At 37.9% G+C, this 24,240-nt stretch overlaps 1 protein-coding gene across 1 annotated transcript in view; it reads left to right on the top strand.

The window, feature by feature from the left end:
• Window positions 1-18,489, top strand: part of GPR26 (G protein-coupled receptor 26) — an 85,480-nt gene extending 66,991 nt beyond the window's left edge. The window contains exon 3 of the mRNA XM_053691746.1: window positions 18,258-18,489. Coding sequence (XP_053547721.1) covers window positions 18,258-18,489 — 232 coding nt within the window. The remainder of the gene's footprint in view (window positions 1-18,257) is intronic.
• The last annotated feature ends 5,751 nt before the right edge of the window (window positions 18,490-24,240 follow it).

The following is a 24,240-nucleotide window of genomic DNA, read 5'->3' as shown; positions in this document are numbered from 1 at the left end:
GTATATTAGCACGCGCAGTGCATTTGTATTACAAGTATATTAGCACGCTCAGTGCATTTGTATTATGAGTATATTAGCATGCTCACTACACTCGTATTACAAGTATATTAGCACGCGCAGTGCATTTGTATTACAAGTATATTAGCACGCTCAGTGCATTTGTATTATGAGTATATTAGCATGCTCACTACACTCGTATTACAAGTATATTAGCACACTCAGTGCATTTGTATTACAAATATATTAGCACACCCCCTACACTCATATTACAAGTATATTAGCACGTTCACTGCAACCGTATTACAAGTATATTAGCACGTTCACTGCACTCATATTACAAGTATATTAGCATGCTCACTACACTTGTATTACAAGTATATTAGCACGCGCAGTGCAATTGTATTACAAGTATATTAGCATGCTCAGTGCATTTGTATTATGAGTATATTAGCATGCTCACTACACTTGTATTACAAGTATATTAGCACGCGCAGTGCATTTGTATTACAAGTATATTAGCACGCTCAGTGCATTTGTATTATGAGTATATTAGCATGCTCACTACACTCGTATTACAAGTATATTAGCACGCTCAGTGCATTTGTATTACAAGTATATTAGCACACCCCCTACACTCATATTACAAGTATATTAGCACACCCACTACACTCATATTACAAGTATATTAGCACGTTCACTGCACTCCTATTACAAGTATATTAGCACGCTCACTACACTCGTATTACAAGCATATTAGCACGCTCAGTGCACTCGAGCAGAATCCACTCTAGCAGAATCCAAGATACTGCAGCAACATTTTAAGACCTGGAGGCCCATTTATAAAGCTCCATATAGAGCTTGTGGGCCCGTGTTTCTGGCGAGTCTTCAGACTCGCCAGAAACAGCAGTTATGAAGCAGCGGTCTAAAGACCACTGCTCCATAACCCTGTCCGCCTGCTCTGAGCAGGCAGACAGAGATCACCAGAATTCAACCCGATCGAGTACGATTGGGTTGATTGACACTCCCCTGCTGGCGGCCGATTGGCCGTGAGTCTGCAGGGGGCAGTGTGGTCCTGTCAGGATTCTTCACTAACTGTGTTTACCTTTAATTCTCAGCCTTCAACAGTTTAGCCCTGCCCACAGAGTCTTTAAATTCACCTGTTCTCCTAATGGCCAGGTGCTTAGTATTTTGTTGTTTGCACTGAACAGCATCTGCTCATACTGAGCTTGCTTTATTCCTTATGTGGATTACTTCTACTATACATTTGCTATTGTGGATTACAAATAACCTACGTTATCTTTATAACGTTCCTAACTATCATCCTGCACATTCTGTGTCATCATTTAATTGGAGGATACCACTTCCTTAGTATTTCGGCACTTGCCGTTTCCACTATCAAACCGCCGCAACTGAGTTCATTCACACTCGAGTTTCTTGCGGTCTCCTTTGTAACATTCCTACTCTCCACCGCAGACTACTCTCCTCCTGCCTCTCAACCGGTATCTTAGTAGCTGCATTTGAGAAGAAAGGAACCGGGACTCGGTAGCGGTCTGCGCTGTCAATCATCCAGCGTGTCAGTGAGTAACTCCTCCCCGGTCTCCTGCGCTCCAACTGTCTGTGTGCTGCGTGAAGCGGCTGAAGTTAAAAGGTAAAGGATTTTCACTCTATCTCCTTGCTACTTAGAGTTTGAACTGAATACTTATACACTAAACAGAGAGTGGGGTTCTCTCCTGTAGGATATAACTCTTGCTCAAGGACGCTAGAGACTTTCTATTACTTATTGAAATACCAGTAATTTCTTAAACAGCTAGTGAACTTGTAAACCACCCTGGCAATTTTACCACAGTTTCTTTATAAATTTACCACTCACCTAACCTTGTGATACATAATCGCTGGGTTCAGACTTATACTAATTCACTCCTCTATCTCTGCTGATATCACTGACTTCCATAGTGATACCATACAAAGGGGTGAAACATTTCAAACATTTACTTTTACTTCTGCAGTTGTGTTCCATAAGCCACAAATTCAGATCAGCATTACATAATACTAAGCCTTCTGATAATGGAACCAGCAGAACTCCTGCAAGTTGTTTACAACTTATCACAGAAAGTGGATCAAATTGCTCACGCTGTTAGAGAACTCCAGATTGAGAATAAGACACTGAAAGATTTATTTAAGGACTCCATAGCAGTCAGGTCTGCTCAAGAGGCTTTACCTGAACCACAAATCTCTCTCCCAGAGACTTTCAGTGGCAACAGACGTTCATAAAATCAATTAAAAAACGCCTGCCATTTGTTGTTCACATTAAGACCTAAAAGCTATTCTATGGAAAAGATAAGAGTTCTCACAGTAATTACATTTCTGAGAGGGGAACCTAGGGTTTGGGCAGACAATTTATGTGACCATGAAGATTCCACACTTGCCACCTTAGATTCTTTCTTTAGTGCTATGGATGAGTTATACTTGGATAAGGACACTCAACTGACCGCTGAAGCTCACATGAGAGATCTCAAACAGGGCAAAAGGCCCGTGGAAGACTACATCGCGGAGTTCAAACTATATGCATCTGACTCCCTCTGGAGTCCTATAGCACTCCGTAACCAGTTCCGTTTAGGATTGGCAGAGAATCTGAAGGATGAGTTGGCACGGATAGAATTACCATCCACCTTAGAAGCCTTGATGAGGATCTTCTCTCAAATTGACAGAAGACTTAGAGAGAGGCGTTCAGAGAAGTACCATAGCGACTCTTACGCTAGGAATACTGTATCTACAACACCACCCATACCCTCACCTCAAGCATCAGTTCCTATGGAGATTGGGGTGGTCAGAGGACCTTTATCAACCGAAGAGAGGATTAGACGTAAGACTAAGAATCTTTGTATGTACTGTGGAGATCCGTCACACTCAGTACATCAATGTCCTGTCCTCCAGAAGAATAAAAAAAGTAAGTCCACCACTATCTGTTCCTCTCATGATGTTCATAAAAAATTCACTTACTGTAAACTCTCTTTATTCTTGCAGTGGGATCAGAAAAGACTACCAACTGAAGCCATCATTGATTCCGGGGCTTTCGGAAACTTCATAGATTCTGAGCTTGTAAAAATAAATAAAATCCCACTTGTGTTAAAAGAGATACCACTTGTACTTCGTGTTATTGATGGCTCTACAATACACAACGGTCCCATTACACACCATACTGTTCCTTTGAGATTTGTTACAGATAAGGGTCATACAGAATTTATTTATTTTGATGTTTTACCTTCTCCTCATTTTTCTGTAGTCCTAGGTATTACTTGGTTGCAATTGCATGAGCCTTCTATAGTGTGGACATCCTCAAAAATTCGCTTCAGTTCTACATCTTGCCACACTTCATGTTTCCCACAACAACATCTTCTTCATACTCTTCTTGACCACAGCTTCTACCTAGTTACTATAAGGATTTCGCTGACGTATTCAGTAAGACCGAAGCTGAAACTCTTCCGCCTCACCGTCCATATGATTGCCCTATTCAACTACAGCCAGGGGCAAGTATACCATTTGGGCATATTTATCCGTTAAACGAATCCGAATTAGAACATCTGAAGAATTATCTAGAAGAAAATCTTAAGAAGGGTTTCATAAGAGCTTCCACTTCTCCTGCTGGAGCCGGAATGTTCTTTGTGAAAAACAAAGCCGAAACCTTTTGGCCTATCATAGATTATCGAGAGCTTAACAAGCGTACTATAAAGAATCGGTATCCATTATCACTAATTCCGGAAATGATAGAACGCTTATCAGAAGCTACCATCTTCTCTAAACTCAATCTCAGAGGAGCATATAATCTTGTACGGATACAGGAAGGTCATGAATGGCTCTCCGCCTTCCGCACTAGATATGGTCTGTTCGAATACTTGGTGATGCCATTCGGATTGTGCAATGCTTCGGCGACCTTCCATTTTATAAATGACATTTTTCGGGACTTACTAGATGTCTGTATGGTAGTTTACCTTGATGACATCTTAATTTATTCCAAGACCTTAGAGGACCACATTAAACATCTCCGCTGGGTACTCTCACGACTCCATACTCACAAGCTCTATGCCAAGTCCGAAAAATGTCAGTTCCATTGTACAGAAATTTCTTTCCTGGGTTATGACATCTCCCCTGAAGGTATAAAGATGCAACATAAGAAGGTAGATACAATATTGGATTGGCCTCATCCATCCAATAGAAAGGATCTACAACGTTTTTTAGGCTTCTCCATTTATTATCGAAAATTTATCAAGGGATTTTCCAAGTTAGCAAAACCCCTGACTCAACTCACATCCCAGTACAAACCTTTCACTTGGACTAAGGAAGCATCCACAGCTTTTGAATTTCTCAAGATCAGTTTTTCCACAACACCTATACTACGGTTCCCTGATGCAACCTTGCCTTATACCCTTGAGGTTGATTCATCAGACTTTGCCATTGGGGCTGTCCTCTCACAACGACAATCTATGACGGAACCTTTACATCCTGTCTCATTCTTCTCTAAAATTATGTCTCCGGCGGAGATGAATTACACTATAGGTGACAAAGAACTTCTCACTATTCGCAGAGCTTTAGAGAACTGGAGGCACTTATTGGAAGGAGCTAAATATCCTGTCACTATCTATACGGATCATAAAAACCTCCAATACCTCCAGAATAATAAAACCTTATCTGCGAGACAGGTCCGTTGGAGCCTCTATTTTTCCAGGTTTGACTTCATTATTCTATAACGACCAACCAGCAAGAATGGGAAGGCTGATGCTCTCTCTAGGAGAGATAAAAGACCATCTACATCTCCAGAAAACCAGTGATCAGTGATTCCCAAAGAACGATTCATAGGCATTGCTACGCATCTATTATTCGAGATAAGGAGACATCAAAGACAAGAGAACGAAGTCTCAGGTTATCAACTAGAGCGAAGAGAGGGGTTGTACTATCACAAGGATAATCTCTACATACCTCAAGCACTAAGGACACAGATTTTAAAATATCACCACAACATCCCAATGTCAGGTCATCCTGGTGTCAGACGTAACTTGGATTTACTGAATAGATCTTACTGGTGGCCTAATATGAAACAAACAGTCAGAGACTATGTTAGCACCTGTTCCACCTGGGAACAAATAAGTATGGATTTCATAGTAGAACTACCCCTTTCACAAAAACAGAACACCATACTAGTGATAGTGGACATGTTCACCAAAATGGGACATTTCATTCCCTTTCATAAGATTCCTTCATCATCAGAAACAGCCCGTCTTTTTATAGACAATATCGTTAAATTACATGGCGTACCTTCTAGAGTAATCACTGACAGAGGTACGCAATTCACCTCTCACTTTTGGTCTACATTGACCAAACTCCTTCAAGTAGATCATAGATTCACAACCGCTTACCATCCCCAAACCAATGGGCAGACGGAACGATTGAATCAATGGCTCGAGGAATATCTTCGTTGTTTCTGTTCCTACCAGCAAGACCAGTGGATCTCTTTTCTACCCATGGCTGAATATGCCTACAACAACCTAACCAGCTCATCCACTAAACTATCGCCATTCTTTGCGAATTACGGATTCCACCCTACTCTGTTTCTAAACCCTACCTCAAGTACTGATTCACCCAAGTTGGATGACCTCACTAATAGGATTTTAGACAACTTTGATTTTATCAAACGGAATATTCAAAACGCTCAGGCCAACCAAAAGAGGTACTATGACCTAAGAAGAAGAACTCCCCCCAGCTACTCCATAGGGGACAAGGTTTGGCTTTCCACAAAGAACTTAAAACTTCAAGTGCCTAGTAAGAAACTTGCCAGGAAGTTTATCGGTCCTTTTGAAATAAACCGCATAGTCAACCCTAACGCTGTCACTTTGCAATTGCCCCCTGGAATGAAGGTACACCCCACGTTCCATGTCTCTCTTATCAAACCGTATATCGGTTCTAAACAACAAGAACCTCTCCATGCAGACACCTCAGTTACGACCGATATGGATGTATACGAAGTTCATTCCATTTTGGACTCCCATTACAGGGCTTCTGTACTGCAGTATCTTATCCACTGGAAGGATTATCTGTCGGAGGAAGACTCGTGGGAGGCTGCTTCGGACATTAATGCTCCTAGGCTTATTTCTGCTTATCACAGTCGCTACCCGGATAGACCTCAGCCTCAAGCTGTGGGACAGCTTGCTTGAGGAGGGGGTGATGTCAGGATTCTTCACTAACTGTGTTTACCTTTAATTCTCAGCCTTCAACAGTTTAGCCCTGCCCACAGAGTCTTTAAATTCACCTGTTCTCCTAATGGCCAGTGCTTAGTATTTTGTTGTTTGCACTGAACAGCATCTGCTCATACTGAGCTTGCTTTATTCCTTATGTGGATTACTTCTACTATACATTTGCTATTGTGGATTACAAATAACCTACGTTATCTTTATAACGTTCCTAACTATCATCCTGCACATTCTGTGTCATCATTTAATTGGAGGATACCACTGCCTTAGTATTTCGGCACTTGCCGTTTCCACTATCAAACTGCCGCAACTGAGTTCATTCACACTCGAGTTTCTTGCGGTCTCCTTTGTAACATTCCTACTCTCCACCGCAAACTACTCTCCGCCTGCCTCTCAACCGGTATCTTAGTAGCTGCATTTGAGAAGAAAGGAACCGGGACTCGGTAGCGGTCTGCGCTGTCAATCATCCAGCGTGTCAGTGAGTAACTCCTCCCCGGTCTCCTGCGCTCCAACTGTCTGTGTGCTGCGTGAAGCGGCTGAAGTTAAAAGGTAAAGGATTTTCACTCTATCTCCTTGCTACTTAGAGTTTGAACTGAATACTTATACACTAAACAGAGAGTGGGGTTCTCTCCTGTAGGATATAACTCTTGCTCAAGGACGCTAGAGACTTTCTATTACTTATTGAAATACCAGTAATTTCTTAAACAGCTAGTGAACTTGTAAACCACCCTGGCAATTTCACCACAGTTTCTTTATAAATTTACCACTCACCTAACCTTGTGATACATAATCGCTGGGTTCAGACTTATACTAATTCACTCCTCTATCTCTGCTGATATCACTGACTTCCATAGTGATACCATACAAAGGGGTGAAACATTTCAAACATTTACTTTTACTTCTGCAGTTGTGTTCCATAAGCCACAAATTCAGATCAGTATTACAGGTCCTCACAAGAGCTACTGGTGCAATGCTGAATATGGAGAGCGTATTGCTCTCCGCATTCAGCGAGGTCTGTCAGACTTGATCCACACTGTCGGATCAGCTCCGACATACCTTTGATAAATATCCCCCCTGAAGTAAACTATTGCTAGTAATAGTACATCATAGAACTAGACAAATAACTCCCCAAATGGCACTACTATTTGCATAGATACATAAAAAAACCTACTCATTTATTTCAAGAGATGTGTGCTTGGACTTCAAAACAATGCAAATTTTGCTAACAAATGCCTAGATTACGAGTTTTGCGTTATGAGGGGTGCGTTGCTAACTTGCACGTTATTGTCACCGCTCACTTACCTGCAGCGCTGATATTACGGGTTTTTACAAACTCAGCGTTAACAGGCAAGAAGTGAGCATAGAGCAAAATTGCTGCTTAAGTGAGCGGTGAGCTGGTTATACGTGCTCATGCACGATTTCCCCATAGACATCAATGGGGAGAGCCGGCTGAGAAAAAGTCTAACAACTGCAAAAAAGCAGCGTAAAACTCAGTAACGCAGCCCCATTGATTCCTATGGGGAAACTAAATTTATGTTTACACCTAACACCCTAACATGAACCCCGAGTCTAAACACCCCTAATCTTACACTTATTAACCCCTAATCTGCCGCCCCGACACCTACATTATATTTATTAACCCCTAATCTGCCGCTCCGGACATCGCCATCACCTACATTATACTTATTAACCCCTAATCTGCTGCACCCAACATTGCTGACACCTACATTATATTTATTAACCCCTAATCTCCCTCCCCCAATGTCGCCGCAACCTACCTACATTTAGTAACCCCTAATCTGCTGCCCCCAACGTCGCCGCCACTATTCTAACCCCTAAATCTAAGTCTAACCCTAACCCCCTTAACTTAAATATAATTTAAATAAATCTAAATAAAATTACTATCATTAACTAAATTATTTCTATTTAAAACTAAATACCTGAAAAATAATCCCTAAACTAGCTACAATATAACTAATAGTTACATTGTATCTAGCTTAGGGTTCATTTTTATTTCACAGGCAAGTTTGTATTTATTTTAACTAGGTAGAATAGTTACTCAATAGTAACTATTTACTAACTACCTAGCTAAAATAAATACAAATTTACCTTTGAAATCAAACCTAACCTAAGTTACACTAACACCTAACACTACACTACAATTAAATACATTACCTAAATGAAATACAATTAAATAAATCAAATACAATTAGCTAAATTACAAAAAAACAAAACACTAAATTACAGAAAATAAAAAACAAATTACAAGATCTTTAAACTAATTACACCTAATCTAATAGCCCTAGCAAAATAAAAAAAAGCCCACCCAAAATAAAAAAAGACTAGCCTAACCTAAACTACTTAACTTAAAAGGGCCTTTTGCGGGGCATTGCCCCAAAGAAATCAGCTCTTTTACCTGTAATACACACAACCCCCCCAACATAAAAACCCACCACCCACACAACCAAACCCCCCAAATACAACCCTAACTAAAAAAAACTAAGCTCCCCATTGCCCTGAAAAGTGCATTTGTATGGGCATTGCCCTTAAAAGGGCATTTAGCTCTATTACAGCCCAAAGCCCTAACCTAAAAATAAAACCCACCCAATACACCCTTAAAAATCCTAACACTAACCCCCAAAGATTCACTTACCGAGAAAAGTCTTCATCCAAGCGGCAAGATGTCCTCAATGAAGCCAGCAGAAGTGGTCCTCCAGACGGGCAGAAGTGGTCCTCCAGACGGGCAGAAGTCTTCACCCAGACGGCATCTTCTATCTTCATCCTTCCGACGCGGAGCGGGTCCATCTTCAAGACATCCGGAGCGGAGCATCCTCTTCCAACGATGACTACCCGACGAATGAAGGTACCTTTAAGTGACGTCATCCAAGATGGCTGATAGAATTCTATCAGCCAATCGGAATTAAGGTTGAAAAAATCCTATTGGCTGGGGTTTAAAGGGTTAGTAAATTTAGAATAGTGGTGGCGACATTGGGGACGGCAGATTAGAGGTCAATAAATGTAGGTAGGTGGCGGCGTTCAGTTGCTTTGCGTTCAGGCCAAAAAAAGCGGGTGTAAAAAAGCAGCGTTAGGACCTGATAACGCTGCTTTTTTACCTTAATGCAAAACTCTAGCCGAATGTTACATAGTTAAATGATTTTAAAACATTTTTTATGCAGATGTTTTGAAATGTGATACTTACATTGACAATCTAAGCCAAAATTTAAATGCTAAAATTAAATGCACATCATGTCATTTAACGTTTGAATAGAAGCATTTTTGCAGTACACAAAAAAAAAAAAGTTTCTGCTAAAACCTATCCATATTTCAGGTAGAACATTTACTGTGCACTGGTAAGTGAAGCATATCTAGATATACCCTGTACAAACAAATGTTAAACTGTGTGTTTGCTCCGAGAGATGGTAGTGCTTTGTGTCTTGTAAATTGAGTAATTGTCAATGTGATAAAAAGCACTGTAGGCTCTTTAAGCATAAATGTTGTTTAATGTGCTGGTGCATGGAGCATATCTAGATATGTTTCACATGCCCTTTCCAGTACAATATGTAATTCAAATAGTGATAGTTTTTACTAGAAGAAAGTTTGCTAATAAAAGCATATTGTAAAAATGACTTCATTTAAAACTCAAATGCCCCGAGGGGCATTTTAATTTTGGTTGGAATGTCATATATATATATATATATATATGTATATATACATGTATATATACACACACACATATATATATATATATATATATATATATATATATATATATATATATATATATATATATATATACAGAATATATATATATATATATATATATATATATAAACATGAGACACACTTTAAACATGAGACACAATTAAGAGTGCGGATCCTTCACTGTTTGCTGAATATTTTCTGTTTTGACTCCCATTGGATGGATATATATATATATATATTTCAAACTAAATATTGCAATAGCGGACTCACCAGGTGAATTACACTAATGCAAACTGAGTTGCGCACACTTTCAACAAATGATCACAAAAAATGCAATGTATCACAATTGGGAAGTTAGTAATAAACTATTAAGTGATGTATAATAAAAAGCAGTGTGGTCACAAAAATATAACTTGCAAAGTTCAAACTGTTTGTCTGAAATATAAAATCTGTGTGTAACACAATAATAAACTTAGAACTATAAAAGCAAAGTCTTATCCTTTAGTTGATGTCAAAGGGACAAAATTTCCAGGAGAGATGAAATCAGTGCTGCTCGTCAAAAAAACACTCAGGGTTTTGATTGGATGATGAGGTACAGCTGCGATTATCTAAAAAAACAAGCACACAAAGACACCTCTCATGGTGCAGATCAATTTAATTTAATACAAACATATAAAAAACAAACAACTTTTAGGGTAATCCCTACTCACAAGTAAAACCTAAATCAAATGAGGTAAGTTGAAGCAGATGGATATTCAAAGTGTCCCCACTTATAACCGGTGTGTCACCAAGCTGTGATCCCAGGCTCAAGTATCCAAATCCGTTGGTTGTCCCCGGTTGAATACACAAACTGTCCTGTTCTCCTTTTCACTACTTCCTTTTTTTGCAGACTTAGCAGCTGAGGCTGGTATATTTATTCTGATCTGTAGAAGTGAATTAGGCAGAATCTGCCGCTGACTTCTAAACACCAAAACAATCCAGCAATCTGCAGCAGAGTTAGTGGTACTCAGTGACGTGCAGTAATAGGAGGCAGGGGAGGCAGTGCCTCCCCTGTCCAATCAGGGAAAAAAGAATTAAATAATATTTATTTAAAATAAAAAAGTTTTTTTTTTTTTTTTTTGGCCACGCACCATGGGGTACCCCCCACCCCCAGATTGAGATTTTACAAAATTTAAACACATCATTATTATATTATTCGACTGCGCTTGCGCAGCAGCCAAATTCAGTTGGCATCATCCATTGTTGCGCAATTAGGAGGCAGCGAGCCGGTCCGCTGCCCTCCAATAATTGCGCAACATGGATCTAAATTACAGTACTCTCTTTACTATGACCTGCGCCACCCACTGGTGACTCGCCCGGCCCTCATAGTAGCTCCAATGGAGGCGGTTCTCAAAACCGCCTCCATGATGAGCTACATCACTCAGCCAATCAGCATTCAGCACTGCGGGGAGGCGTGCCTGCTGATTGACAGAGTGAGTGACGTGTTGGTCACGTGACGTCGCGCCGGGCTTGTCAGTTCAGGCGGGAAGAAGATGAAGAGAGGAAGCTTCTGCTGCAACTGCGTGCCTGAAAAGAATTTAAAAGTGCTGACAGTCAGCTCAGCTCACTCACTGTGCTCAGCCTCATTGAGTCAGTGACAGGAGCAGGCAGCGCAGCTGCTGCGGTTGTTTGTTGGGGAGGAGGAGGTCCTGGAGGACTCGAGGAGGAGAGTACTGTGTCTGTGTGGCGTGTGCCACTGCCAGGCGGCAAGGAGAAGAGTGACCGTCCGGTCCCAGGGGCCAGGCCAGGAGGTGCCGAGGAGAGTAAGGAGGACAGGAGCAGACACGGAGCTCAGTCACGTGGGTGGAGTGTGGAGGAGTCTGTGTCTCCAAGTCAGTCGTTGCTTGTCATTTAGCTCAGGTAAGGACCAGGACCTGACCAGGTTCCAGATTCCCCACAAGGTAATGGTAATCCATTCTCTGGCTCTGCAGGCTGGTTATTTTAGTTAAATGGTTCCATACAAAGTTATAGGAGGAATATATCCAGATTCCAGCCAGTAATTCCCAGCTTTTCAGCAGGTGTCATCATTAATTTATTGATAAATCTCAACAAATGCATCAGCATAATAAAATGTATATTAAAGTAAAAAGTAAATTGTAATAATAATCACATTGCAGTGGACAAAATGTTGTAGAGCTCAACCAACTGTGTATAGAACTGAGTGTGTTGTCTCTAATATTGTTGAGCAGCTGTGTGTGTGACTGTGCACAAAAATGAGAATTATGAACAGCCAGTATTTAGCACATTTATATAAATGCATCTCAATAAGCAAATGACATGGGGAAATATGTATTGATGATTCTAAGGTAACAAATACTTTTTTTTCTATTAATGACATGAGTGCATTTACAATTATTACAAAATGAAGGTTGTGAGTGACCTTTGAGCCCCCTATTTATGTTTAGTATATGGGTTCCAGTCTTTGTGCATTCAACCAAGTTTAACCCAAATTAGCAGATATGTAAACTACTGACTAATACTGTAATAAATAATCAGTATGGCTGCCTGGGAATGGTCTTTATTAGTGAGCAATTCATACTCAAGTATCAATGAATCAGTTGTGTAAAAATGTGTACTACATATTTCAATAGTTGCTTAAACAGCTATATATTAATAATTATATATATATATATATAAAACTACTTTTAGCTTGTTTCTTTGCTGATTTTTTTTATATGGATGATAAGCATTTTTTAGTTTAAACAAGCCCTTCTGATATTATGAGGGAAGCACCATTTTGTAAAGAGAAAACAACCAATGTGCCCCCATTTTCTTCTGTTTTTGTGTTTAATACAGTGACACACCTCACAAGCAGAAAAATAAAACAACTATTTAGCACAGGAACATCTTTTGAAAAAAAAGGAAAATGTAAAAATGCCTCATTTTAGATGCAACAAAGAAATTATATGTAGCTTTAAGATATTTTAAATGGGCATTCTAGAGTAAAAATAAATCCCTGCAAAATGATGCAGTCAGGAGCAGTCATAAAACCACTGACATTTTCACCTGGAGTGGCACTGGGGTATTGTAGAGCACAATGCTGATCTATTTGAAACTGATAGTAAGAAAATTTGTGATTAAACATAAAATGCTGAAAAAAAAATGTTACACTAAAATGCTCATTTGATCTGTATTATAGATGTGACTTTCATTAAATTTCTATGCTAAATGCTGCAGATGGGTGGCATGTGTAATCATGGAGGTATTGTTTTATGGTTAAAAGGATACTAAACCCAAATTGTATTTTTCATGATTCAGATAGAGCATACAACTTTTAAGCAACTTTCTAATTTACTCCTATTATCACTGTTTATTCGTTCTCTTGCTATCTTTATTTGGAAAAGCAGGCATCTAAGCTAAGGAGCTGGCCCATTTTTGGTTCAGCACCCTGGATAGTGCTTGCTGGCTGTTGGCTACATTTAGCCACCTATCAGCAAAAGCAACCAAGGTTCTGAACCAAAAATGGATTGGCTCCTTACCTTAGATGCCTGCTTTTTCAAATAAAGATAGCAAGAAAAGAAAGAAACATTGACAATAGGAGTATATTAGAAAGTTGGTTAAAATTGCATGCTCTATCTGAATCATGAAAGAAAAAAATATGGGTTTAGTGTCCCTTTAAAACTGGCCATAAACTATTATAGTTGCAGGAATGTAAAAAAATTAGATTTCAAAGATACAAATATTTTAACAGAGACCTCTGGTTATTAAAAAAAAATCCCCAGGGGGCGGAGCTAGCATCAGAAGAGACCAGACGTACTATACATGGGCTCCTGTTTAATTAATATTCATTAAGCCTGATAAGCTATATAACTTATAATTTATAACCTAGATCTGGTTACACATCTACATGAGGGGGAAGATAACCCTTTTACAGCTTTACTCCACAAAACTATAAACTTTTATCAAGATAACGTTTTGGAAGCACTCCGCTTGGTACAGCCACGAGGCAGAACTGATTACTATTCAAATAGATATGACGGGCTTTGGTGAACAGCTACAAGCGCTACTCGACACATTTGAGGAGAAGATGGACTCCTGTTTCTACGACCTACTATCCATAGTTAGAGGCCAGAGGGAAGAAGAGACTAATTCAGTGCCCAAGATGGCGGCCCCTCTGGTGGTTACTGAGAATAGTGAGGCCTCCCCTATGGCTGGCAACACTGCAGCTCGGAAGGGGACAGACAACAATACACAGATGCCGCTTGTCTTAGCGGAGTCCGCACAAGGTCCCTGCTATATAGACCTTCGGTCACTGGGGAGGCCAAGTTCTGTGACCCCTCTGTCGTTGGATGCCCCAACCCCAGGAACAACTAGAGAGTTTTCGAGCACGGCACTAACGGCAGAGGGGCTCTATGAGAGCAGATTAAAGTCGCTACAATCCCGACATCATCTGAGTCTCCAGCCAGCCGCAAGCTCTGTCACAATATCAGGGAGACCGGCAGCACGACAACCTGCTATGCAGGTAGCTTACCCAATATGCGAACTGGAGCTGGCTAATAGGAAGGACATAGAGAGTTGGTGCCCCCTCATCTCGACGCAGAGTAAGAATCACAATACCGGCAGATGCCTAACTCCTCTTGACTCTATCTATTATTTCTTAGTCCGGGTGCCTTGTATCCCCTCATATACACTCCCACGCATATGGCTTCACTGGGACATCCTAAGACCGCAGAAGGTTGGAGTCGGCTAACTGAGAGTGAGTCGGAATGAAAGGGGCCAGTGATATAGCTGGATCATCCCCGCTTGAGACTTGGGCCTGCCACCCTGGAGAACGTTTCACATAAGATACAAATAAAACAATCTTACATATCTGCATGCAGACCTAGCTGGTTTTAATGATTTTTGATGTTGTGTTTGGTTGTTTCACATGTTCACTAATAGGTGAGAGAGCAATCCTGTATTATGTTAAAATATCCTACTTCATAGTTAACTATTCTTGATCCACTGTGCTGCTTAGTTAAACTCACGCTGTCACAGTCTCTTATCCCTCTCTATAATTACATGCTTAGGGTTCAATTACTAACAGAGGGAGCCAGTGTGGAGGTATGTAACTCTTCTAACATATTCCCTGTGTTTATTTTGTATTGATTGTTGAGTGCCAGTTCACGTTCTGTTATTTAGAGTCTCTAATGTTGTATTTATTCATGGTCATTACAGGCTGTCCCCAGGTAGTAGACCGCCCTCCCCTATGCAAGACCTGAGAGTACCCACCATTAAGGGAAGTAGCTAGACAATCTTAGCTCCAAGCTCTAACCTTCCTAAGAACCTCAGCAGATTGGTTGACAAAGTTCCCTACCCTCAATGTAAATGAATGGTTTTAGTCGACAAATACTCAGCTGACAGTAACTAACTACACTATTTATATCTAGATTAGGATAGCTGATCATATACCCTGCTACTGATCCCCCATCTTAAAATATGGCTTTTGACTTACTCCTACTTATGTACATGAGGCAAGTATACTATTAAATCCTCTCTATATACATACCTGGAACTCTTATTTACTGGATTACACAGTTACTATATGTGCCTGACCAGTCTGATGTCAGCTCTATCTAGCGTAGATAACTAATAGGGGGAAGTCATAAGTATATATACATTCACTAAACATATTGGCCTCAACTATTTTACACATAAAATGATATTAAGCTATCTGCTACTTAGATGGTTTGACTCCCTATACTTCACTCCCCCCCCCCCTTTTGTACTAAGGAGTCTAGTTAGAAATACTCCTAAAGATGTCACAGATAGCATGGTTTTACTGTCTCTCCACCTTTTGAGTTAACATACCTAATTAAAAGCTCTTTCTCTTACTTTACCTCAGGGGGTCCTTTACTATAGTTTATGACCCCCATGCTGGACACTAGGTGTTCCTCCAGAGAGGCCCTTAGTTCAAAATAGCAGGATATTGGTTTAGGCTCTAATATAACCTCAGAATAGATAATTATTAATTATACTCTCCTAGCTTTCACACAGATAACACAGACACCCCTAGACCCAGATATATCATAAAACATTATACCTCATAATATCTCTAACTACTGGGTCTCATTAATCCCTCGCCTCTTTTTTTACACTCCCTTTAATCCAGATAACACACACTTTTGACAGGAGCCCAATTTCCCTCCCCCCCCCCCACCCTTTCTGTTCTCCCCTCTCTTCTCGTCTTTTCTTCTCCCCTTTTTCTTCATCTCTTTAAAGCAGCTCTTGCCTGCTGATTTTCCCCATCTTACTTTCTTAAGTACAAGGTCCAAAAGTGACCACCTTCAAAGCCAATTTCCTCTCTCAGTGTTCATCAGCTCTGTGGGGTTCAAAAGTAACCCTTTGTTTTCATAGAGGAACTCATTTTAGATTATAATATAAAACAGAGGTTCAAATTGTCTAACCATCCAGATTCAAAGCATTACTTCTATCTGTAACAATATGTACCTATTTGTTATGTAATTCACTATCTATAATTGTATGGTATTTCATATTTGCTGTATTATCTATATAACCTCAATAAAAAATATATACATAAAAAAAAAAAAATCCCCTAATTGTCTTTTAAATAAAGAGTATTGTACTTTTGTAATAATAAAATATATGTGTATATATTAATATTTTTTTTAGAAAAAATTACTGAGCAATGCCGTTTTAAAGGGTTAAACTTAGTGAGGTGGTGTGGGGTGTTGCATTGCAGTCTATGAGGTATATTTATTATAGGTTGATTTTCTTGATTAGAGTTCTGAATATGTTGGAATTGTAAATACAGTATTTTTGCACAAACAACAAATGCAAGATAACAAGACAATGCAATAGCACTTAGTCTGAACTTCAAATGAGTAGTAGATTTTTTTGTTATGTCTATTTCCACTGGCACTCCCCCTGTACAGTGTATCGTGACACTAATCAGCCAATCACAAATGCATATACGCATATTCAGTGAATTCTTGCACATGCCCAGTAGGAGCTGTTGAGTAAAAAAGACTGTGTACATTTTGTTAATGGAAATACATTGGAAAGTTGATGAACATTACTGCTCTATTTGAATCATACAAGTGTAATTTTGACTTGAGTGTTTTGCATCTGGGGCAGATCAGTGGGGTGGGACTGACAGAATTTACATCCATAGAGGGAGATGGCGTAAGATATGTGATAGTGAGGGCAGTTAAGCAAGATATATAGGGAATTGTGTACTTTTTTATTTTTTGCTTCCAGCCTTCCACCTGTGATTAAGTGCAAACTGCGCTGTGCAACTGAATATTGAGTTGTTTTATTACCCAAGGCATTTAAATTCTGACAAATACTTCACAGAATTTCTCAGCCTGAAAAAGCTCTGAAGTTGTGCAGGTTACAATTTCAGAGCTTTAGTGAAATGTATCTTAAATATATCCTCAAGTACCCCCAACAGGTAAGGTTTTCATTATAGCTGAACCAGTGCAAAGGTAAAATAATCAGCTGATCAGTAACACCATGGTTAATAACATGCCCTCACCTATCAGCCTATTATTTAATCTATGCACTGGTTCAGCGTTAATTAAAACCTGCCCTGTTTGGGTTACTTGCGGCCCGCGGTATATGAGTTTCTCCAGCATATCATATTTATTGCCTCACCAGCCTTAGACCTTACCGCACGTCACTGGTGGTACTACAGCACTGATTGAGGTTTTACTTGTGAGTAGGGATTACCCTAAAAGTTGTTTGTTTTTTATATGTCTGTATTAAATTAAATTGATCTGCACCATGAGAGGTGTCTCTGTGCGCTTGTTTTTTTAGATAATCGCATATATATATATGTAAGCAAAAGTTCAAAGGTATATGCACTCTCACCACTGTCCTGCAGCTGCCAGGGTGCTCTTAAGAACTATACATCAAGAAACAGAGTAAAGCACTCACTGGACTTTAGATATCAAGGTAAAATATTTATTTAGTGACGTTTCGGGTCAGAAGAAGGGACGTTTGAGGTCCCGAAACATCACTAAATAAATATTTTATCTTGATTTCTAAAGTCCAGTGAGTGCTTTACTCTGTTTCTTGATATATATATATATATATATATATATATATATATATATATATATATATATATATATATATATATATATATATATATATATATATATATATATATATATATATATATATACAGTATATATATTACATTTACTTCCCTATAAACACCAGTAATATTAAACTTATGACAAAGTAGTTTAATGTTTGATTTTTTTTTTATTGTGTTGTTATCAACTGCTTGTAGTAACAGTATATATACCTTTTTATTATTGATTACAGGTTGGTAGAGATTTCCTCATCAACTCCAATCAGTTCTCATTGGGGTGTTGTCAGCAGGTGCCTGGCTTACAGCAAAGCCTTATCTGACCCGTTTGTCTATTGTCTGCTGAGGAACCAGTATAAAAGCTGCTGTCGAGACATTGCGAACAAACTCTTAAAGCGCACTTCTGCCACATCTTCTGAACAGCGGGGAAACTCATACACAGGGAACTTGGCCCCTGGCACTGAATAATAAGCTCCGAGAACTCAGACAACAATAACAAAATGAAAGAAAAAAATCTTCAGAATCTTTATTTAGGAACAAAACAGATCTCTTTGGAAAAATAATACCTTCCTACTTTGATATTGCAGAATCTATTAATCTTAAAAGCGATAACATGGTGCTTTCCTCCATAAAATCTCAAAAGATTTGAAAGCTCCAATTCAAATACAAAAACACATGCTCCTAAGACATTAAACATTTCTAAAATATGTGAACCATATACACAGCACAAAAGGAGTTATAAATATGGTCATTGTGCTTAAAATGAAGAACCACAAAGAGGATGCTACTTTTTCCAACAAGAAGTTTGAATGCAGCCTATTGTTAATTGATGGCTTTAATTCAAAAGACGCTTGTGAAATTTATATTTGAATGCGAAATTATGTTTTTGGCTCAGAGAAAAGTTCATTGTCTGTTTTAGAGTTTGAATTTTCTTCTTTTCAGTCACATTTGTTTGTACAAAATAAGTGGGAGTTCAAATGAGGCACGGTCTTGTGTTTTACTTAACAACCCAACAGGCTGCCAAGTCAATAAGTGAACATTTGTAGCCATTGTTGAAAAATAGTAGGGGGCTTGCATGGATAACCTCTAAAAAAAATCTTAATAAATGGTGGATAAGTGCACTGGGATCAGGAATAATTACATAATTGATGCTTAAAGTACTGCAAATTATTTATTTGGCTGTGCGAATGATTGTAAAAAATATACTCTTGTTGTTCTGTGGAATGCCACTAAAAAAAATGAACCATTGGTTGGCACCACAAGAAAGAAACAAGACCATCTAGGATTTCAAATTTTCAATGAATTACTGCTGAGTGTCACAGTGATGTCTGAACTTGGATTCCTTCATAAATAATTGTGCCAAATGCATTGTATTTCCTGTTATGAATGAAGAACCATGTGGGAATTATTAAGCTATGTTCCAATATCAGACAACTTCAAAACCCTGAGTTAGTTCAGGAGACCCAGTCAAATGTATCCCTGGTATGTAGAAACATCAAAGTGTGTATCATCACCAAAGAATTAAAGGGACAGTCTAGTCCAAAATAAACTTTCATGATTCAGATAGGGCATGTAATTTTAAACAACTTTCCAATTTACTTTTATCACCAATTTTGCTTTGTTCTCTTGGTATTCTTAATTAAAAGCTAAACCTAGGAGGCTCATATGCTAATTTCATAGACCTTGAAGGCTGCCTCTTATCTGATTGAATTTTGACAGTTTTTCACCACTAGAGGGCATTAGTTCATGTGTGTCATATAGATAACATTGTGCTCACGCATGTGAAGTTACCTAGGAGTAAGCCATGATAGGGTAAAATGAAAGTCTGTCAAAAGAACTGAAATTAGGGGGCAGTTTGCAGAGGCTTCGATACAAGGTAATCACAGAGGTAAAAAGTATATTAATATAAAAGTGTTAGTTATACAAAACTAGGGAATGGGTAATAAAGGGATTATCTATCTTTTAAAACCATAAAAATTATGGTGTAGACTGTCCCTTTAATTCTAATACTGAACAATTAACTTTGATAATTGTTAGTGGCTATTTACTTCACTTAAATGAGAAAAATGGCTTAAAGGGTGCATGTATAGTGAAAATGATCTATTCATTAAAAAATTATATTACTATTATTTATTTAATTAGCACTGTAGAACTCTGTAGTGCTGGGAACTGAATGTTTGTTTTAATAAATACAGAGTATTTTACTGATAAATGTATGACTAATTGGCATATCACAGCTCACTTTTCATGGTGAGTAAATAGTTTCATTCAGCGCATAAGGTTCCATCTCCAAAGCTCAGCTGAGGAATTATCACATCCTATATGTGAACATAGCCCTTCTGCTCTGATATCCACAGATACCAAGATGTACCCAAACTCAAAGTTCTTATACCTCCACAGATTTACAGCAACAAAGTGCCAAATAAAATGTAAAACCAGGTTAACAGTTCCTAAATATCACACATGAAATGTTATAAAAATAGCAGAAACAACTTGGCACAAGAACGCTGCTTCATCACAGAAGCTTGATGAAAAGGTAATTTTACAGTTAGAAACGTGTTGTTTCTGGAATTGCTCTTCATAAATGCCAGTGCACTCTCAATAGTGGGCCGGGTACATATTTTGTGCCACTGTACCCAGAATAAACTTTTTGTTTTGTACAGCATTAAAAAATTGGTAAATGTGAATGCACGCCCAGTGACACGGGCAGCTAACCCCAGTGTGTTCTAAAACTGCTGCTGGGTGCACCAATTTATATTTATATATATATATATATATATATATATATACACTCAGGGGTGGGAAAATATCACTAAAGCTTATCATTCAATAATAATTAAAGGGACAGAATATCATTCAATTAATAGTTAAAGGGACAGTCAAGTCCAAAATAAACTTTCAAGATTCAAATAGGGCATGCAATTTTAAACAACTTTCCAATTTCTTTTATCACCAATTTTGCTTTGTTCTCTTGGTATTCTTAGTTGAAAGCTAAATCTAGGTAGACTCATATGCTAATTTCTTAGACCTTGAAGGCCACCTCTTATGTAAAAGCATTTTGGCAGTTTTTCACCACTAGAGGGTGATAGTTCATGTGTGTCATATAGATAACATTGAGCTAACACACGTGAAGTTACCTAGGAGTAAGCACTGATTGATTAAAATGCAAGTCTGTCCAAAGAACTGAAATAAGGGGGCAGTTTGCAGAGGCTTGGAATCAAGGTAATTACAGAGGTAGAAAGTGTATTAATATAACAGTGTTGGTTATGCAAAACTGGGGAATGGGTAATAAAGGGATTATCTATCTTTTAAAACAGAAAAAATTCTGGTGTTGACTGTCCCTTTAATAATAGCCCAGTTAGAAAAAATTACTTGTCAACTCAATGTTAAGGATAGGGAAAAGTCCACCGCATTTTCTTACTTATCCGGGACTAGTGCACTAATATATGTCTATACAGTATATATATATATATATATATATCTCCTCCTGTATCTGCACTCCCACTTTGTTTGAGACAGCAACCAGGGTGCCAAGTCAAATAATCAAAATAAGTTCAATAAGGACTGCACTCACTGGATTTAGATGAAATAAAATAATTCTTGTGGTTTATTGAAAAATTGTGATGTTTCAGGGTCCACAGACCCCTTCCGTCTTGGTCTGAGACCCCGAAACTTTACCATTTTTCAATAAACCACAAGGATTATTTTCTTTCACCTAAATCCAGTGAGTGCAGTCCTTATTGAATATATATATATATATATATATATATATATATATATATATATATATATATATATATATATATATATATATATATATATTAAACTAATGAATCCTTTACTATAGGTACATATTCCCAAATCCGGAAATTCCAAAACCCAAACTTATTCTAAACTCCAAGCTTTTTCACTTATATTTTTTAAAAATAAAATGATCAAACATTACTATTTTGCCTGCCTGTAAGTCACAAAAGTATTAAAAAAAATTATATAAAACTACCTTTAGTTACATGTGTAAACTGTTTTATAACATTTAAATATTACATAAATGACATAAGATGCTGTTTACACTTGGTTCCATGCCCTCTCCAAACTGTCCCCATTTAAAGAGGCAAATATTCCAAAATCCAAACCTTTTCAGGTCACAAGCAGTTAGGTTAAAGTGTTTTCTGTCTCTATCAACAGATTCTGCTAATTTCGGCTTCTATTGACTATACAATGTGTGCTGCCATTTCCCACTACTAGCCTTAAATGTTTTGTTTTTTTCTTTTAAACATTCTATTCTCTCACATACTACCATTCAACTGTTTTACACTACCAGAAGAGAATATGCACTTATTTTTCATTGCATGGTGTTGCATATATGTCAATAATCATGCATTTGATTATTATTGTATTTTGAAAATAAATAATTCATATACTGATTACTTTTAATATTTTGCCTTATATGTCTTAGACATGCTGAATCATTTATAGGAGAGCAGAAAAGTATCTTATGAGAAATAATGGCTGAAAATGCACCCCAGTTAGAAGTTACCTTGTAATTTCTATTATTCAAGTAGCATCTGGGCCTTTCCCTACAGTATTGTATCATCTACTGACTACAGGACAGCACAGCCAATGGGAAGAGTATCGCCTGCTCTGAGGAAATCTTTAGCCACACAATCCCGCGCTATTGCTGAAGAGCTTTGACCACTTACTGTGCTGCATTAGATACTTTCATACTATGATTTAAAAAAAAATAAGTTTACTGTCACTTTAACAAATAACAACTAAAAAAAAAAAAGGAAGAGCTTAATTATTGTTCTTAGAGCATAGAACAGATGTAAATAACATTTCTGTGTGGTCCCTAGTATTATGTGCTGGTGTGCTGAACACATCTGCTGCTGCTTTACCAAGCTGGCTAGAGGTTCTGGAAACATTTCTCAAAGCCAATGGAATTTCTAGACATTCATCGAAAGAATAATGGGTTGAATCAAGCTGCTACCAAATGGTTTTCCACTTCCCATGTGTATTTGCATATAATATAAAGCTTCACAGTTACAGTATATACTGTAGATGTCAAATAAGTCCAGACAAAATGTGATTACTATAACCATACAGGAAGGAAATAAAGGAGATGTTACACAACATACATTATCCTTTATCTTTTATGTAACTGTGAAATGTACACCTGGGTTTTTCTTTTTTTTTAATAAAATTCAATTTAACAGAGTAACTGTTACCATTAGAGCTGCCACCTTTCTTGGAAAAAAATAAGTACTTACCATGCTCATTAGCATATATTTGCATAAATAATTATACAGCATAACTCAGGAACTAAATCTGCTAGAACTGATTGTATATGATTGTTTATTTATAATTAGATTCCAACACACTTAGAAGATGTTTCATCATGATAAGACCTTTATCTTTGTATTTATTTTCTGCATTTACCTGAAGATTAAAAATATCAACCATGTTGGTATAATACTGGCTTGGTGAGAATCCTAGTTACCATTCAGCTACTTTATTACTTTAATCTGCATGTTGAGAGAAAAAAAATGAATCAGCCAATCAGCATCATCAGTGCTGGACATGCTAGATGCATTAGACAAGCATTCAGATGCTGAAGGTTCCTACAAAAGAGTGTGGCTATATCTTCTTTTTTACCTAGAGAATTCATATTATATTTTCTAGCCAGCTTTTTACAGATATGCTGCATCATTTTCAAGTGATTTTGCATATGGGTAACATGTACCTTTAACATAAGACCATTAAGGGCTAGATTTCAAGTGGCAAGTTAACTGCAGTGAGTGCAATATTGGATTTTTGCATGCAATGGAAATAGCACTTGAATTATAAGTTGAAAGTTAATACGATCGCAAGAGTATTTTACACTCGTCGGTTTGTGAGACAAAAAAGTTGCACTAAACACAACAAATACATATAAAATTACAGTTACAGATATCTAAACAGTATCTGATATAAAGTATTTATATAAATATTTTAAAAAGTTATAAGGGTTCAAAGGTATATTATATATGACAAGATGTTTGACTGCAAAGGGCTATAATGTACATATAAATTCATATACATATATATATATATATATATATATATATATATATATATATATATATATATGTGTGTGTTACGAGTAAAGTCAGATATCCAGGTAATCCTAGGATTACCAGGGTAAAACTGACATTACCCCAGTGGCTGTGGGTAGATCCTGAT

This window comes from Bombina bombina, chromosome 9, assembly GCF_027579735.1.
Source record: "Bombina bombina isolate aBomBom1 chromosome 9, aBomBom1.pri, whole genome shotgun sequence".
Classification (NCBI taxonomy): Eukaryota; Metazoa; Chordata; class Amphibia; order Anura; family Bombinatoridae; genus Bombina; species Bombina bombina.
Note: the sequence above shows the minus strand (reverse complement) of the source record. Positions and strands in the feature narration are given on the sequence as shown.